At 30.8% G+C, this 19038-nt stretch overlaps 2 protein-coding genes across 2 annotated transcripts; one reads left to right on the top strand and one right to left on the bottom strand.

Annotated features, from left to right (window-relative positions):
* Window positions 1-213: 213 nt before the first annotated feature.
* LOC127242760 (uncharacterized) lies at window positions 214-4690 on the top strand. Its single transcript, XM_051262446.1, has 6 exons — window positions 214-331; window positions 1192-1328; window positions 1397-1492; window positions 3442-3512; window positions 3617-3679; window positions 4201-4690. Exons 2-6 carry the CDS (start codon window positions 1193-1195, stop codon window positions 4489-4491), a joined length of 657 nt encoding a protein of 218 aa, XP_051118403.1. The 5' UTR covers window positions 214-331; window position 1192; the 3' UTR covers window positions 4492-4690.
* Window positions 4691-5837: 1147 nt separating this feature from the next.
* LOC127242625 (plant UBX domain-containing protein 11) lies at window positions 5838-15762 on the bottom strand. The gene is made up of 10 exons (XM_051262234.1): window positions 15637-15762; window positions 14662-14761; window positions 13213-13265; window positions 13036-13117; window positions 11273-11338; window positions 11096-11163; window positions 9021-9212; window positions 8454-8943; window positions 7386-7655; window positions 5838-6213 (listed from the first exon to the last, which is right to left on the bottom strand). The coding sequence occupies exons 2-10, from the start codon at window positions 14759-14761 to the stop codon at window positions 5984-5986; spliced, it is 1551 nt and encodes a 516-aa protein (XP_051118191.1). The 5' UTR covers window positions 15637-15762; the 3' UTR covers window positions 5838-5983.
* Between the last annotated feature and the right edge of the window lie 3276 nt (window positions 15763-19038).

Below are 19038 nucleotides of genomic sequence, written 5' to 3'. Positions count from 1 at the left end.
ATAACTAAATAGTTTAATTAAAATTTAAAAAATTTTAAATTTTAAATTTTAAAATATCATTAAAATGTATAATTAATTTCAAAAAAAAAAAAGGAAAGAACAAATTAAGTGGACGAACGAGAAAAAAAAAAAAAAAATATATGTGGGACGGGAAGAGTATCATTTTGTAGATTGGGCCGGGTATTTAAACCCGCTTGGTTTTTTTAACCTAGCCGCCAAATCCAATTTTATTTCCATCGGCGCCTAAATCACGAATTATTCTCTTGCTCCGGCGTCTCCACCTCTGCAATCGCGGTTCACCTGGTGCAGGCGAAGGGCCGTCGACGTCGAGGTATGCACTCTCATCAATTTTTCGCCTTTCTCTTTCTTTTTTCTATAGCGTAGTTCTTTCTTTTCCTTCATCATCTTCCTCCTCTTCAATTTCTCTGTATTTCGTCTTCCACCTCTCCAATTTCTGTATTTCTATTTGATTTTTGAGGAGTGGCGAATAAAGATTGGGGACATAAGTAGAGAAGAAAAACATACAAAACGAAACACCGGAACTAGAAATAGTCGTCGACTGTCTTCTTGCCGAACCGAAGAACTTCTGCGTCGCTAGGGTTTCTGTTGAATATAACACTAGTGTCGTCGTATGTTTCTGTTGAGGAGGACCCTTTAGTCTTTTTCTTATTTAGTTGGAGACATTCTCGTCAATTTCGTTTTTTTTTTTTTTTAAATTTTTGCTGCTGTTCTCCTCTCTGCTGCCATCGCCGTCGTCCCTGTTCGTCCTTTAACTCGTGCGTGATTTAGTTTGTGTTTTTTGTCATTCATTCACTCCCGCACTAATTGGAATGTATCATGTATAGAATTATTTGAATAATTGTTGTTCAGATTCCGAAGGTTTTGAGTTTGATGTTGTGGTTCAATCAATTCAATCATTTTCCATTCATACAAATTATAATACTATTATATTGAAGTATGTATGTATGGCACGAATGATGCAGATGAGATGAGTGCTCTCAAAGTAAGGTCCATCATCACCTTGGATGGAGTTTTTTGTTATTTTAATTCAATTTAACTAGTGTATGTAGTTTTCAGTTATGCTATTTCAGTCCACGAGCAATGGCTTAAGTGTTTGTCGCTATGATAGTTCCGATTTGTTCAATTTCAATTTGAAAGATATCTCATTACTGTTTTGTTTTTTCTATTTAGTATGAAGTCAGGAACAACCAAACATCGGCGCTGCTCCGGGTCGTCAATGGCGAAAAACTGCAGCAGCGGCGGCAGCAGCAAGGATCTCCTACAGTTGGAGCATAATTCTTCTGCTGTGGCCTCCACTTCATGTCTAGGTAACAACCTTATTGCTATCACTGGCTTGATTAGTGGAAAAGAATATCTGATTTGCAAATGCTCGCAGGTTCAAAGTTGTTCGTGTGGAATAAAGATGACTCTGTTCCTCAGCCTGGAGCACCTATTCAGAAGCCTCCTATGTTTCCTGTTCCCAAGAGTGATGGTACCCTTGATATACTATTGTTTAGGTTTTTACAATTTTTTGGTGGTTTCAAGTCTGACATAGGTGCTAATTAACTTGCATAAGAAGATAATTTCCGAAGTCGAGCATGGGGAAGCCTTGATTTTTTTTTAATAATGTTACTTTTATCAGAAGCGTATAGATTATGGTTCTTCTTGCTTTCTAGTTGTTAGGGTAGAAATGTCTATACTAATAATTTTGTGTTCGTGTTTGTTTTTCTTGGCATAATATGCATGTAATTGTGTTTTGTTTTCAGATATAAATAGTACCCCTTCCGTCTCACATTGGGTGTCTTGGTTACTGTAGACACGAGAATTTATGATAAGTATAATTAGTAGATAATTAAGAATAGATTAGTGAAAAGAATTAACCTATAATATAAATCATTATAGATTAAGATTAAGATGATTAATTATTTTAATTAAAATTTAAAAAAAATTAAATTAGAAATTTTAAAATGAAATTAGATGCATAATCATTTTCCAAAAAAGAAAAGTGACATGAGATGTGGGACGGATAGAAATGGCAACATGAACATGATAAGTGGGACATATAGACTAATAATTTTGTGTGCGTCAGCTATATATGAAGCAGAAAATTTTAATTTGTGTTTGCTTGGCATTTTATCTGTCATGAACTATTCAACCCATTTTCTTCCTGCCTTATTTATGCAACTATAAAGCTTTGTTTGCTATGTTGGCTGGATGTCATTATGTTAAAACAAGGACTTAGAAATTAAGTACTTGTTTGCTATACGATCCCACAACATGATTTAAGGTTATTTATTGGTCTTGCCGTGTTACTGGAGAAAAAAATAATCTTCAATTGAGTTATTGTCAACAACAATTCCAGTTTTAATTACACTTTGAATAGGGGATGATGGTGTTGCAAGAATGTGGGTGCAATTTTAATTGTGTTTTGGTTGACACTAAGCAGTTGAATTATATTATGCATGAAATCAATGTATGATAAACCTGAATCGTGGTTACTAAATTATTCAGTCAAAACTTAACTCCTAAATTATTCAATCAAAACTTAACTATGTAAATAAGTCATTTCTCAGGAAATAAACTTGGATATGTTCTTACATTAGTCATATATGCTATCAATGTGATTTTTTTGAGAATATAAAAAATGAAGAAAGATAACATCATCGTTTGAAGAAACTGAGGGGATTTGGAGTTTTGAAACCACAAGAGAGTTACGAGCAATTTTACAAGAGAAGCCTTTGCATAAATTTTGGTGTCCCTTGTAGCATTCCAAGATTGCAAAAATGCATAGTTTCTAGAAGATATATATGTATTTTTTTTGGCAAAATTACTCATAACTCCTATGTGGTTTCGAAACTTAGTGTAAATTACCTTTGTACTTTAAAAATTGCATGTCGTTCCTTATATTTTAAAAAATATTGCATGAAATCTCTTTCTTATAATTTTTGTTTGATGAGAAAATTTTTCATTACATTTTTTGCCTGACGGGAGGTTTTATGCAATGTTTTCGAAATTATAATGGGGCGCTATGTAATTTATAAAATACATGGGAGATTTAGTGATTTACGTTAATTTTCGAAACCATAGGGGAATTATGACAATTATACATTTTTTATTTTTTTTCCATTTTGTTTTTGTTTTTGTTTAGAAGTTATATTTTATTTATGCATGGTACTGCAGGTTTTGGAGATAGTAGTGTAGATTTTTTTTTCTGGTCATAATTTTTTTAGAATTTGAGGATAGTGTGCACGAAAAACAGCATTTGCACTTGTATTATTATTTGAAGAGACTGAGAGTTAGTTCGTCTAGTACTCTATTTGTTATGTTTATATATATCAAATTCAAATATAGTAAGAGAATGAAAGTTATGATGTCAATTACACTAGCATATGTAAACCATGTTAACTTATTGATGTAACCGACACTTTACATTCCTTGCAGTTTTAGGAAAAGTGAAGGACTTTTTAGGTGTTATGTCTGAATCTAACAGAAAGCTGTTGCACAATGCAAAGGTATACACATATCTGCACTAATTAGTAATACAAGGTGTGCAGTTTAACCCAATAATTAGTTTCTGGACCTCAAAGCTTAAAATATGCATTTTCATCTAATGCAGGAGAATCCCGAGAATTATGATATTGAAGTGCTCAATGGGAAAGAATCTGAAGTCATTGAATTGGTAATTCTTTACCACTCTTTTTATTCCTTATTGTAAGCGGTCAAAATAGAAAACTTTTGGTAACTATTTAATTTGACAGATATATTAATATCATTTGATTCGAATATGAGAATACTGAGTTGAGTTTTATGGTGGCAAAATAGTTTATGTCTAATTTGTTCCTGATATATAGTTCTGTGTTAGATAGGGATGATTGGTAATAGTTTGTGATAATTATTACTAAAAAAACAAAAAACAAAATAAAATTACGAGACTTTAGGGTCTCAATGAACAGTACTGATCTAGACTTTAGGATATTGTTAAAACATGGGACTAATTTATGCGATCGTGCAAACGTATATAAACACTGATAATCTTGAGTCTTGTATTTATATCCGTGTCAGAAATTTCAAGATGTAGGCAGTTGATTTATTATTGAAAATATTAAAAAGATTTACAAGACAATGTGCATATATGTAAGTATAGTCGACATAACATAATAATATGACGACGGGATTTAGAATTAATTTGTTTGATTGTAGGATCTGATGCTTGGCATTGCTGATCTTCACACACCGGAGGCTGTAGCGGCTGCAGAGTCTGCAATGGCTGGATATCAACCGGTAACTCGTTTTTCTGAAAGCAGCAGCGAGTCCGATAGCGAAGAGGACAATGACAGAAAGGATGAGATAAATGAAGAGGTCAGTAATCCCGACTCTAAAGAACATGTTAATTTAGAGCCGAAGGAGGATACGGGTAGTAGTAAATATTCGCGGGAGAGATCGGGGAAACAAAAACCCCCAAAACGACCCAAGATCGTCGAACTCTCTTAGAAGATTTGGTGTGATGGGTTATTTATGTATTTGTGTGATCCTAATTATTCACCTCGTTTGTTTGTTTGTTTTTCCTACTTTTGTGTTGAATTAGTGTAGAGTTTTGATTCTAGTGCATGAAATTGAGATTTATTGTTATATTAACAGAGATGAACTATTGAATTGAGTTCATTAATAGAGTGTTGTATTTGTTACTTAATTCTTATTGGCATAGGCATATCGTATCGTACTGAAAATACTGATTGATATTGATACCGTATTGAATTTTTCGGTACGGTGAAAATACATACCGGTACCGTACCGAAAGTTTCAGTACGGTACCGGGTATATATCATATATACTGAAAATTTTGATTTCGGTACAATATCGGTATATACCGAAAATATAATTATAAATTTCAAAATAATAAAACAAAATTAATAATATTACCATTTTCTATCACAAAAATATAATGAAAAAATTAATAAATTTTTAATAGTCTGTATATTTTTTTGTTATGAGATTTTTTTTAAAAAATCATTATTATTATTTATATTAATAATTAAATTATTTAATAAAAATAAAATTGGTACGTTATTATACCGAAATATTGAACTTTTTGAAAATTCATACTGATTTTGGTACGATATCCATATTGTACTGAAATTTTCGATATTTCGGTATATTCAGTAAATTTTTCCATCTCTATGTACTTATATATGTGAATTCTAGAGTAAAATGTTGGGTTGGGTTGGGTTACTTTCGAGTATTTAATCTATAAAGGCCAAACAGCGGTAACCTAAAATACTATTAAAAGATAACAATTCTCCAAAAATACAATCAAACTACATTTTTATGATTTATAATATCCCATATAATATACATGACACTAATAATTATTTGGCACTGCCAAGACCAAGACAACTACCTGGCAATGAGTGGGTTGAATACTTTAACCAAGTTAAATTTTTTTATCGTGTCGGTTCGTGTTGATCCGTTTATTATCGTGTCGGTTCATGTTGATCCGTTTATTATCGTATCTGATTCGTGTTGGATTTGTGTTGACCCGTATACATAATTAAGTCAAATTTTTTTATTCAAATCCAATTAAACTTAGTTTAAATTAATAGGTGGATTAATTATTAAATTATAATTATTTTACATATATAATAACTATATTAATCAATATTAATATATTATAATCGAATTGTCGGGTCGAATTCAAATTGAGAGTCTTAACCCTAATTCGACCCGTATACATAACCAGGTCAAAATTTTTGACCAAAATTCAATTATTTCGTGTTAGGTTGTCGTGTCCAGTCAGTTTTTGCCAGCTTTAAAGACAATGCCTCTAACATACCTCAAAATAGGAAGGCAAACAGGCAATTTCGTATTACAAAAAACCAAAAACACAAATTAGAGTGTAGAGTACATGGAGGGAGAGTGTTTTTTTTTTATATAGATACAGTAGTGCTATAAAGTATAGGAAATGTCCATGTTCATGTCAACTAAATTATTTTGTGTCGTTGTCGTTGTTTCCGCCGCCATACTGCGTAGAATTACCATTCCAGAAGGCATTTCTGTCGCTAAATCGACCATCATCATCTGTGTCGTCGTGCTTCAAGGTGTGAATGTTGGCCCCGAAGCGAGAACTTGTGGCCCTGCGGTTGCTATTGCTGCCGCTGGTAGGCAAGCTTTGGCCACCTCGGTATCTTACCGTGTTTTGAAGCGAAGGATTTGGACCTACAAAAAAAGAAATAAACCCTATTGAGTGAGTAGTAGAAACTAGAGTTGGCAAAAATTGATCAGATACGAAATAATTGGATTTGGATAAAAGATTTCAATCCGATTATAATATATTAATATTGATTAATATATTTATTATATTATGTAAAATAATTCTAATTAAATAATTTGCTCATAAATTAATTTAAACTATGTTCAATTTTAAATAATTTAACCTAATCTATTGTACATAAGTTCAAACTAATAAAAACTAACATAAAACACAAAATATAATTTAATTTGAATAAAAAATTTGAGTTAATTCTGTACACGAGTCAACATGAGTTAACCCGAACCCGAAACGATAATAAACAAATTAATACAAACCCGACACAATAATAAACGGGTTATGATTGAATAATTTAACCCGTTTAAAGTATTCAATCCGATACCAAACAATAGCAATTTTGATTTTAGGGACTTTAAGATGAGTTCAATTTACTCTTACCTTTTTTGACCATCAAAACTTACCAAATGTAACTGATACTAACAATAGACACACAGAGGGACAACAATATGTAATTATATAAGTTCTTAACATCGATATAATTCTTTAAAATTCTTTTCACAAAAAAACATCAAATCAAACATCTACTTTTTATATAATGCTAAAAATAAATTTTACATTCAAAATATCTAATTAACATTTATGTATATCACATCAAATAACTATTTCAATTTATAATTTTACTTTTCAAATCTAAACTCAAAATCCTAACTATTCACCATGCTTAGAATAGAGGCACAAACTAGACGGAGTTAATTATAAAACTTAGTACCCTTTCCATCCAATAAAAATTATCGTTAAATACTTAGTTTTCATTTAAAATATACGAGACAAAAATCATTCTATATTAAAAACACCGCATCATAAAACTTATTTCAATTCACAGATCAAAACAAACCACCCTAAATATCATTCTCTAACAAGGCTAGATTGCAATAAGGCCTTCCTATGGGACCGAATGCTGCTAGAATAATAGCACGCAACGTTTTCCCCTTCATGCATCCAATTTTAAGACTCGAATAGAATAATAGTCCAAATATCATGCAGATCATTTCAAATGCTGAAAATCGATAAATTTATGACCCACGAGTTTATGTAATGAAGAGGGAACCGAAGTACTCACTATATTGCCACATGCCATCGTCGGATTCCTGGGATGCAATTCCCGAGCTAGGGCTTCTGTTAAGGTAAGAAAGAGGGTTCACGTACGACAGCATTCTTCTTGCAAATGCCCAATACCCTTCATTTGCATCGGAAGATCCAGTCTCGACAGATGAATTACTTTGATGGTCTGACGACCCCCCTCTGTAATGGGAAGTACTCTGGTTATGTGGAACCACAATCAAGGCTTGCCGATTGAAGAGACCCAAGTCTGATAAGGTCCTGTCCAAATCTGTGTATAAAAACATCAGGCAGGCGACACACAAGTAGATGAATATCTGAGAATCTTGATGAAGTAAACATTACTCGATACGGTTGAAATTGAGTTAAAAGAACACTTAATGCAAAACCCAACATCATCCAACATAGCAAGTTAACTACCATGAAAGTAATAAGCATCATTAAGAGAGCGAAACTTCTCAAATAAGTAACAACCACGTTCCCATGGACTGGCTGCCAGTCGTGCACACACCTATACTCGGCAGCACACAGGGTATGATTAGAATTCATTTTATTAATTATTAGTTTCTTATGATTAGGATTATAGGAAGGGCAGGTAAAGCCTTACATGCCATCCCAGAACAGGCATTGTTTGGTCTAGTTTCGGTTTTGGAACTCAGCTGTACTGCTTGGGACAAGAGTATAACTGTGAGTGTCATTTTCTAATAAAATCAAATTTGTAGGTAACAGCAATCCATCACTTCATCTCATTACCTAATTATGGTCCAATTCGAGCTAATAAAAGTGAATTAAGAGACGATCCTAAACCCAGTGGAGCGCATATAAGTTATAAGCATTCATAAAGACAAGCATAACAGTATTCAACTAGCATGGAGCCTTCGAGTATAAGGACAGATTGCTTCCTCTCACCAAACTTGAAGTGCATATTTACTTAGTCTACATGATCGGTCTAAACGGTACCTTTCACGCAAAATATTAAAACTTCAAGTCATTCTCACGTTCACATGATAAATTTTGAGATCAACAAAGAGCAAAAAAAAGCCGGAAAAACTAAGTAGCAATAGTATACCTTGCTCACTGAAAATCTTGCGAGGATAAGGAATCCCTGTGCTAAAAGAGCTCAAGCCACTTGTTTCCTTTATGTAGTCTACTATCATTCCTAGTGTGTCCGTCACAGAAAATTTGGTTCGTAGGCTAGAACCGTCAGGCAATTTGATATTTAGGAAAACATCATTGGATTTACTAACAAAGGAATCAGAAGCATCAGCTTTCTCGACTTTGTTAGGGTACTCGGAATCTTTAACCCTTGCTGTTTCCATAGCTTCATCAACAATCTCTCCAGAAACTTCATCACCACTGCCTAGATTAATAGCACGTGCATCTATATTTTTCTCCGGGCCAGGAGATGGTGCTTCAGCATTTTTTGGACCTATTTCCTCTGGCTCCTGTACTACGGTTCTTGTTTCAGTTATAAAAGTAGACTCATCCGCTCCACCATTGACCAACTCATTAGCAGAACGTTCAGGAAAAGCTGTACCGTCCTGCTTCAGATATGTCTCCTGCAAATAAAGAAATGTAAACATTTAAATACAATACAACACAATTAGAGTGGATGGTGAGCATAGCCAAAAGTGACCTTAGAATCATCTTCATAATCTTTACTATCTTCTGTTGTGTGAGAATGCGAGGGTTTTCCAGCATCAAGAGATTGGCTGTTATCATCTGTCGATGGCATTGCCGCATTTGTCTCTGGTGTCACTTGTTCAGAGGGGGAAGTCTTAGGTGTTCCAGATGCAAGTGCAGCTGTCAAAAAAGCAGCAGTCGTCTCCTATACCACATTCAATGCACAATTGGTTATTGTTAAAATATATTTAGAAGCAATATATAGTATTTATGGTAGTAATCTTATTTAAGAGATTTGTGGGATTCTTGTCTTATTTAGACGATTTATATGTCACTATAAATATGTACGTATTCTTATGATTGAAATAGAAAATTTTTCAATTTCATATTCTAACATGGTATCAGAACCAAATTCTCTTCGGGTACCTCCATAACCCGTTATATCTCGTATATATTTTTATATTTTATTAATGTATTTGCTTCTATCCACGATCATGCTGTTATTTAGTCTACTTTCGACTCTAACGCCGTTGAGAGTCCTGTTTTCGACTCTAACTCTATTGAGAGCAAGGGAGTCCTGTTTTCAACTCTAACTCTATTGAGAGCAAGGGAGTCCAGTTTCCGACTCTAGCTCTGTTGTAAGTGAGAGAGTCCTGTTTTCGGCTGTAGTTCCGTTGTGAGCGAGCGAGTCCTGTTTTCAACTCTAACGGTGTTGAGAGTTTTGCTTCTGCTCTGATTCAATGGACGGCTGTACTACTTTCAGTCAATCTTGGCAAATTCAAATTCATGCGTAGAAGATCTTGGCTATATCTTTTTCGGTCACTTCTGACAAACTCAAGTTTGTTCGATCATATCTTAAGTTTGAGGGGGTGTTAAAATATATTTAGAAGCAATATATTGTATTTATGGTAATTATCTTATTTAAGAAATTTGTGGGATTCTTGTCTTATTTAGACGATTTATATATCACTATAAATATGTACGTATTCTTATAATTGAAATAGAAAATTTCAGTTTCATATTCTAACGGTTATAAATACAGCAACCATTTGCTGCACACTATTCATATCTGAAGTGAATCAGATACAATAAACAGATGAAATCATAGGAAACCATAACCTCTCTAGAAAACAGATGATCACAAATACTTGAGAAGAGGATACAAATATGACATTTCTTTTGAGGTGGAAATGATGTTTGTGTCAATATTGACTTCAGCTCACACACGACATGTGAAGTAGAGTTTATACGGTGAAAATAACGAATGATTTAATGAAGGGGCTTGGACTGTCCAGATTGCATTTAGCTGTTCGCCGAATTTGAAATTATACAAGCTATGAATACGTACTTCAGTTCAATTCTATAAGATATATTGATAGAAACATTAAAAATTAGTAAATATAACTCAGCGGCTTATTTAATAGTATAGTAATAGGACACTGATTCCCAACTGTACATCTTCAGCCTTGAAATGTGGCATGCAGACACTCCTATAATAACACAAAATAATAAACACGGAAAAATAGCAACACACAGAAAACAACTTTGCGTATTTGAGGTATTAAATATAAAATATCCTAACAAAGTAAAACATGATTTGGTGCTATGTAACAGTTTTTACTTCATCATTTTTTCATAAGATTTCAATGTTTGGGAAAAATATGAATAGTTTTATTCTGACTGTGATTAGGACAGTGAGATCAATATGAATATATGATTAGGACTTTGTTATGTGTTTACTAGTGTTCATTTTTGGACTATTAAATTTACAATTCCCCTCCAAAGATATCACATCGAACATTAATTTTCCATTAAAAGAAGCACACTCAATATTTTCATCTCAAAATTTGTAAAGCCCAAAATATCAAAAGAAAACTAGAACACAAGTAAACGCAATGATGATTCTCCAGAGAGAGAGAGAGAGAGAGAGAGAGAGTACTTAGTGAATAATTGCATCAGTACATTAGACAACAATCAAATTCAGAACTTGTTATAGTCCTACTTCTAATGACAAAATAAAGTCCTATCTTAAAAATTAGCATAAGGCTCGGAAATCATATGCAGCAATCACCACACCATATCACCCACCTGAAAATGAAGACTTAACCATGCTTTCTCAAGACTCGAAGCAAGAACATCAGCACTGACAGATCCCGCTGATAATTTGTCCATCAAGAAACAAAACAAATGAAATAAACATCCCGAAATCAATTAGTTTACAAGCACTTCACAACACAAACCAAATGAAATTCTTAGAAAGCATACCTTTTTGCCAAAGCTGCACACCATTATATCCAACGACAGTTATGCATGGAGCAGGTGTCTGAGGATCTGAAGACTTAAATTTAAGGACACAATCTAATGAAAGATGTAGGTTTTTCTACTCTACTATGAAGTGTAGGTTTACAGACTAAAGCCAACTGCGCAGTACTGCATTCAGATCAACAAGGGGAATTGTTCTTCTTATTATGTGTAGTCATCTTAAAGGAACAGGGAGGGATGGAAGAGAAAATAAAAACAATTCTATTTCACTAAGACAGAATCCGTTACAAGTTGAGTTGCATATTTGCTTTAAAAAAAATCTTTATCCCAGTTATATTAGTTAATCAAGCAAGCCTAGCTGATTTATGTTATCACAGTTGACTCGAGCCTGTATCAAACTAGGCTCGAGCTTGGTCAATTAAGAGAATGAATAATGAAACTCAAACACAACTCACTCTATGCATTTTTTTTCCCTCATGTTTGAGCTTAAGGTTGTTTACAACAAATAAGTCAAGCTTGAGTTTGAACCAAAAATTCCTAAAAAACTGCATGACATAGCGAAGAAAAAAAAAATGATAAATTTCCATTCTTGTTGAGCAGTTTGAGCTACATTTTTCTTAAATTGAATGAACCTATTAATAGTTGAGTATATTTGATGTCAAACTCACTTGCTTAACATAATTAACACACCGTATCCAAGGATTCTTGCATCAAGTCTTGTCACATTTTCAAGTTCATCAAATAAATTAACACCAACACACATCAATTAATGGAATCACAGCATAACCAGTGTTTGTATCTTCTACTTTATTTGCTATCGTTCTCTTGTACCCTTAAGCTATTTTACATTAGCCAGGGTGAAGTAAAGAGATTATTGGCTCATCTAGCATAAATAGTACCAAGGAAAAAGAATAAGGAAATTAAAGAAACAAAAGAAATTGGAATTCCAACCCCATAAGGGAAAAAATATAAAGATTTTGACAGCAAGAACAGGTCATTTCTTCATATGCAAATATAGTTAAACTATAAATCTTATTTTTAACATTACGACTATCTCTTTACAATAATGCAGTAATATAATTCAGAATCATAATACCATTGTCTTCAAGCCATCGGTTGAATAGATCAGAAACTAGCCCCACAAAACCCTGCCTTTTCTTCTAAATGTTAAGCCATGGCATCAGTGCTACCCCTACTGTTTAAAATAATTCAAAATTAACGAAGCACTTTGGCTCTACAGACAGATTTTGACCCTTCTCATATTTAAATTTGATCAAGCCAATTGCACTTCTGTTTTAGACCAGACCTAAAAAATCTACACCTGAGATGTAGGTCTGCAAGGTTTATTTCCCAGAAATTAATGGTGGTTCCTAAACCCAAGATGTTGTATCAAACGTAATGCTTTATCCTTCCACGATCTAACATGTGATTTCTTTTAACAAATAACAGATTCCATATCTGTCCTAAATGCTTGAGGCTCCACAAGTTAATTAGTAGAATACTGAACAGTTAAGTAGCATTATGTAGGCGCCCTGGTGATAGATTTAGTTCTTCACAACAACAATAGACTATTGAAGATTCCAAGTTTGAGAGCTAGCATTAAGTATGCTTTCTATAAGGAATTTGCATAAAATGAGCATACTCAATCATGACTATTTCATGATTAGGGATGAAGGTTAGGAGTCAATGAATATCATCAAAGTTCAAATTATTTTAACCACAAAAATAAATGATGTGTCATTGGTTTTATCAGCAAGAAAGGATACATATTGCAGAAAAATTAGATGCTTCGGAGCTTCCTTCCAGTAGGTGTAACAGAATGCAGTACTTCAACACTGTCTCAGACACCTGAACCCAATACAAGATCATAAAATGAGGGTATAAGAACAGTATAAGAAGATCTATTTTCAAAATTCCAAAACCTTATAATCCAAGAAACCTACACTTTGGTTGATCCATGTAGATGTTTCAAGGACCTTTGACTCCTCATTGTCGCCTGATTCAGAAAGATGTTTTTTTAAAATGGAAAAAAGCCCTTTTTATGAACTTAAGAAATCATAAACTGAAAACTTGTGTAGCCAGCAAATTAGCAACGTCAAGCATGAATATAAATGCACAAAATACACACTTAGCCAAAATATGATCCATACTTGTTCGTGGAAGTCCTAAAATTGCTGAGGGGAAACCCTAATAAATAATCCATTAAATTCCCAATAGTAGAAGATCCAAAATACTTCATAAAACTTTATTCTATCACATCACTACTCCTCTCAAATTTCATCTTCTTGAATCTCAAACTCTTAATCACTACAACAGATTACTTTGCACAAAGCGTCACCATGCAATATCTATACTATCATATTATGCACAAACCCCTTAAACCAACTGCTTTGACATGTAGCATCTTAAAATCTTACATAACGCTCCTTTTGTTTGGTTTACTAATCTAACATCCTTCTCTTCGGTTAGTTGAAGCCATTTAGAGACTTCCACACATCTTCATTGCATGCTAATTTGCCATAGGCACTTTGCATCAATTATAAACTTACTGCAACTTCATTGGAAACATTGAGGATGTGTTCTTTCATGTTTCTTTTTCCCAATTTTTATTATTTAATTTAATATTTTCTCTTAGAAAAATTATATTCAACATCTATTTTCACCATAAAAACATCAAAACAAAATACAAAAACAAAAACAAAATCACCAAAGAACACACCCGACTCTCCCTCAAGGTTTCATAATACCCACTCAAATCCAACATAAAATACATCAATATAAGAAAGAAATGCTGCTTTCAGCTGAACCTACGAAAACTAGCTCCGCTCATTGTTTTCCGAACTCAAGCATCTACTTGATCAAAGGCTTATCTGTCAGTTGACAGATTTTTTTCATGTTTGTATGCCGAACCCAAAGTCCTCTCTTCCTCCTTTCCATCAACCAAGTTTTAACTGCTAGTCTTGATCCTATGAGAAACAAAATAAAATCTGTCCATCCGGATAACAGCCACCTAAACATACAGCTCCTAGGTATTATCATGCCGCCAAAAAATATTCCATTTGTGTATTGCCCAAGTGCTTCTGTATTGACTAATACATTGGCAGTTTTCTTATAAATGGGCTTCAATTCAATTTAACCTTTTTGCTCAGGATGCACCCCATAATTTCCAATATAATTTAAACAGAGCCTTCTCCACAATTATGACAAATAAATAAATATTATATAATCAAATGAGCATCTTCATTAGCATTTCATCCTCTGACTAAACCAACACAGCAAACCATCCCTGCCCCTATGTCTAGAAAAATTCTATTAGTTTTTTTATCCTTCAACTCCAAATCACCAAATGAAACCCACAGAATACAGAAAGTAAGACCATGTAAAACACTTACCTCCAGTGTAGACAACAAAAAGTTTCTTCTGCTGTTTCGCTTCAGCAATTGCTTCTGCTATTGAACCTCTAAATGCAAGGGAAGAAAGAGAATGCTCCATCTACAAGATGATAAAAACAATCAAACATTCTGCAGTTCCCATGTTTTATGTTTATAGTTAACTTACTTTATAAAGTGAAGCATGTTAACTTTGAAATCCAAAATAAGATATAACTGATGCTAATATTTTCGGAATAAATTTAAGATGTGATACACGGCATAAAAGATTTATAAAATGATATGTAGCTGTCTCATACGAAATTCCACATCAAAGATCCCCGACAAACATGTGTCCATTTCAACACCACTCTTTAAATAGACCATAATTACCAAAGCAAGCAATTACAATGATATACAAACCACATGTACGATGCCAAGCTCGCACATCTTATAGAAGCACGTAGATAAAACAAACTCACACATTACCACAGATCTAATTGAATCAAACATCTCCTCCACAGCATGAATTCACCATCCACAGAGGAGTTCAAATTTATCTAATTTCTTACAACCAACTGTCCGAAAATCGAAATTCTACTTAAACTGTCTCTCCCAATTCAGGTCACCATGCCCTCCACAAACTAGACTACTTGTATTCCACGAAATTGAGCTGCCATCATCCAACGCCAATAAACAATCATCAATCCACTAAAAGGAATACATAAGCCCCCCCCCCTACCCCCACCCCCACGCAAATACGCATCAGTGACTTTAATTACAGACAAGAACCCCAACAATCCAAATTATTCCAACCAGTAATAAAATTCTGCTAAAAATTACTCGAATGAAATAAACAGAACGACAAACCGATCAGTTTCATACAGTCTAACAATTCAGTAAGTTCATAGACATGTGATACATAATCAATGACCCCCAAAGCAACACAGTATTAAAAAAAAACGTTGATTTCAATTCATCTCCGTAAAAAATGGCTACCTCTTCGATAATCGCGAGCTAAGAAACTACAGAAGGCAGCCGAGGGTTCCACCGGTCTAGGAAGTCTCCGACGCTTGGTTTCGCCGTCGCTTTGTTTTTTCCCTTTTATGGGGTTTTTTTCTTTTATGTTTTAAAAAATATATATATATATAGTTAGGGTTTGTTTGACCATAGTTTTTTCTCCAACACGATCTTATATATATTTATTTTATTCTAAACGTAACATTTAATGTAAATTTATTTATTTATTTATTTATTTTTTACTATTCTCTCGATAGTGTAAATATGTGTTTATTTGATCAGACATCTAAATTAATAAAAATAAATAATAATTATTTTTTAATAGTAAAAAAAATATAAAAATAAAATAATTTTTTTATTTAGAAGATTATAAAACTGCAAATCAACAGCAGGGTTTTAGAAATCAGTGTGCTCTCTTCTTTATTATTATTATTATTATTATTATTATTATTCTTATTCTTATTATTATATTTTTAAAAAAATTAATATATTATATTTATTCATTATTTTTATAGTATTATATATATTTTTATATTTAAGTAAAAAAGTATTTATTTAAATTATTTTACAAAACACACATTTTCCGTGGTTTAAATTTTGAATTGGAATTTGAATATTAAAAAATTTAAATTGAAATAATTTGATACGATATAAATAGGTATGAATTAGTTGTTTTAAATATAAAATTAATTATTAATATAATATAAAAAATAAATGTTTGATTTGATATTTGTGAAAAAAAATAAAAATTAGATAGATAGTTAAAATATTTATAAATCCTCCAAACAAATACACCTTTTAATATATTTTTGAACTCAGATTTTATTATTTGAAGTACTTATTTTTTGAAAAATATACATTTTTTTATTTTATATATAAAATCTTAATTAAATTTTCTCAAATAAAATAATAAAAAAAAAAAACGCTATAGATTGTGTTTTATTTTTTAGGTTTTGCAATGTATTTTTATATTATATTACAAATTTATTTTACATTCAAAATATCATATCAATATCTATTTATATCACATCAACTAATTATTTAAATTAATATTTTATTATTCATATATCCAAACCAAAAAACTCAAACCCATTAGCAAACTTATCCACAGTTTTAAAATATCACATCAACATCTATTTATATGACATCATACAACTATTTCTATTCATATTTTACTTTTTTTAAATCACAACTCAAAATCCAAAATTCCAAACAAACGGACCGTTAGTATAATTTTTATGAATTCATTGCGTGTGTGTATATATATTGATTATAACTATGTTATAAATTATATTTTTTTAATAATATTAAATCCCTAAAAATAGTTGGATGAACATTTATAATTTTTTTTCACCATTTAAAATTTAAAAGTAATAACAATTTCCATATCAATAAAAATATACTACTTCCGTTCCAAAATTATAGTATGGTTTTGTTTGGCACGAGATTTATGGAATATTGATATTATATTGGTAATGGGTAAAAAGTAAGAGTAAAAGACTTTTTTGCCCTTGTGAGTGTATTAGTGTAAAAAGTAGTGATAATTGTGTAATAATAATGAAAAAGTAAGGGTAGTTTTACAGTGATATGATTATTTATGGAAATGAAAATATTGTTTTGGGACGGACAAAAATGGTAAATAGGACAATTGTATTGAGACGAAGGGAGTATCTCATATATAAATATTGAGTATTGAATAAAATAAAATAATATTTAATTAATATAAAATTTCAGATTTATTTATTTAGTGTTTTAGTTTGAAGTAATTTTTTTTCCTATGGTACAAAGAATAGGTAATATACAAAAATACTTCTTCGGCTAATTAGGGTGCTTTTGGGTATGAAAATTAAGATATAATAATATTTTAATGAAAAATTAGATGGGTAAATATTTAAGTAAAAATATTATAAGAAATTTATTAATAATTGTTAAAAATGTGAGATAATAAGTATAAAATATAATGATAAATTGATTATTGCTTATTAAAATATAAATAATAAAATTGTGAAAAATAAAATTATTTACTATAAATATATTGTTTATAAATTTAAAAGGACAACAACAAAAAAAATCTGATATAATTATAGTAATATTTTAAATAATTAGACAAACAAATACATTGTATGTGCAAAACTTATAATATACTTATGTTAATAATGAATTTTTATTATTGAATGGTTTTTATATACTTTTTTTTTTATCCATTATGTGTTTGTTCTGTAAGATAATTTAAATGAATATTATTTGATGTAATGTACGAGAATTGTGTAAGGAATATACAAATAATTAATGTATATGACAAATTAGGGGATTATTCAATATAGATTTTGTAGGATTTTATTGGACTTTCAAAATCCGGGTGTATTTAATCAAGACTTTTAAAAGTCTTATTCAATCGAGATTTTTAAAATTTTGAGGTATTCAATATAGATTTTTAAAAGTCTTTAAAAATATTGACATATTCAACCATCCATACAATTTCAAAGTCTATGGATTTTAATGGAAAATTGTGAAAATTTTGTATAGAAAATAATCTATCTTGATGATCACAGAATTTGATGGATTGTTAAAATATTGTTGTATATATGATCTATGATAATATTTATTGCTATTATTATAATTTTTAATAAAAATAATAATTTAAAAATAAAATATATTAGCAAATTATTATGAATTTTCTTTTAAATATTTTTTTTCTATATTATAAATATAATTTTAAAAAATATTATTATCACAATAAATATGTATTACTGTCGTTTTTTCTTTTCAATTATCGAATATACTATATTATCATTTACGATACGGTAAAATAGATATTTGAATATATATTTTTTGTTGAATCATTAATTTATATTTATTTATTTATTTTAATATTTTTTTCAAAAATCGTAAATTATATTTTTTATTTTATTTATATACGGTATTTACTTTTTATGTAAAAAAGTTATATAAATAATAATAATAACTAATAAAGAAATATAAAACTAATTTGATATATTGAATGATAATATCATACTAAAATTATAAAATTAAAATTAACAATCTAGAATATAATAGTATTACAGATGTTAGAATACTTCTACATTATTAATACTTATATATTATTTATTAATATTAAATATTATTTTATTAATATTTATTTATTATATTTATAAAATTTGTTGTTTGATATAAATTTATATAATTAATATATTTATAAAAAAAATTATTTTACAATCCTATAAAATCCATATAAATTCATAAAAAATTCAACAAATTCGTAAAAATCCATCTAAATCGATTACCAAAATTCATCAAACTCAATTACCAAAATTCATCAAATTCAACGTAGACTCTGTAGATTTTTAAATCCACATAAATCATAGACTTTTTAAAATAAAA

This window comes from Andrographis paniculata, unplaced genomic scaffold, assembly GCF_009805555.1.
Source record: "Andrographis paniculata isolate CXL003 unplaced genomic scaffold, ASM980555v1 Contig87END, whole genome shotgun sequence".
Classification (NCBI taxonomy): Eukaryota; Viridiplantae; Streptophyta; class Magnoliopsida; order Lamiales; family Acanthaceae; genus Andrographis; species Andrographis paniculata.
The sequence above is the reverse complement of the archived record's forward strand: the minus strand, read 5'-3'. Positions and strand labels throughout refer to the sequence as shown.

Coding starts and splice junctions, on each gene's coding strand:
- LOC127242625 (XM_051262234.1), bottom strand. CDS start 14,761: ATGGAGCATTCTCTTTCTTCCCTTGCATTTAGAGGTTCAATAGCAGAA. Junction 11,339..13,035: donor ATCTAATTTTTCTGCAATAT/GTATCCTTTCTT, acceptor TTAAGTCTTCAG/ATCCTCAGACACCTGCTCCA. Junction 6,214..7,385: donor CGATGGCATGTGGCAATATA/GTGAGTACTTCG, acceptor CTTTTTTTGTAG/GTCCAAATCCTTCGCTTCAA.
- LOC127242760 (XM_051262446.1), top strand. CDS start 1,193: ATGAAGTCAGGAACAACCAAACATCGGCGCTGCTCCGGGTCGTCAATG. Junction 1,329..1,396: donor GGCCTCCACTTCATGTCTAG/GTAACAACCTTA, acceptor AAATGCTCGCAG/GTTCAAAGTTGTTCGTGTGG. Junction 1,493..3,441: donor TCCTGTTCCCAAGAGTGATG/GTACCCTTGATA, acceptor CATTCCTTGCAG/TTTTAGGAAAAGTGAAGGAC.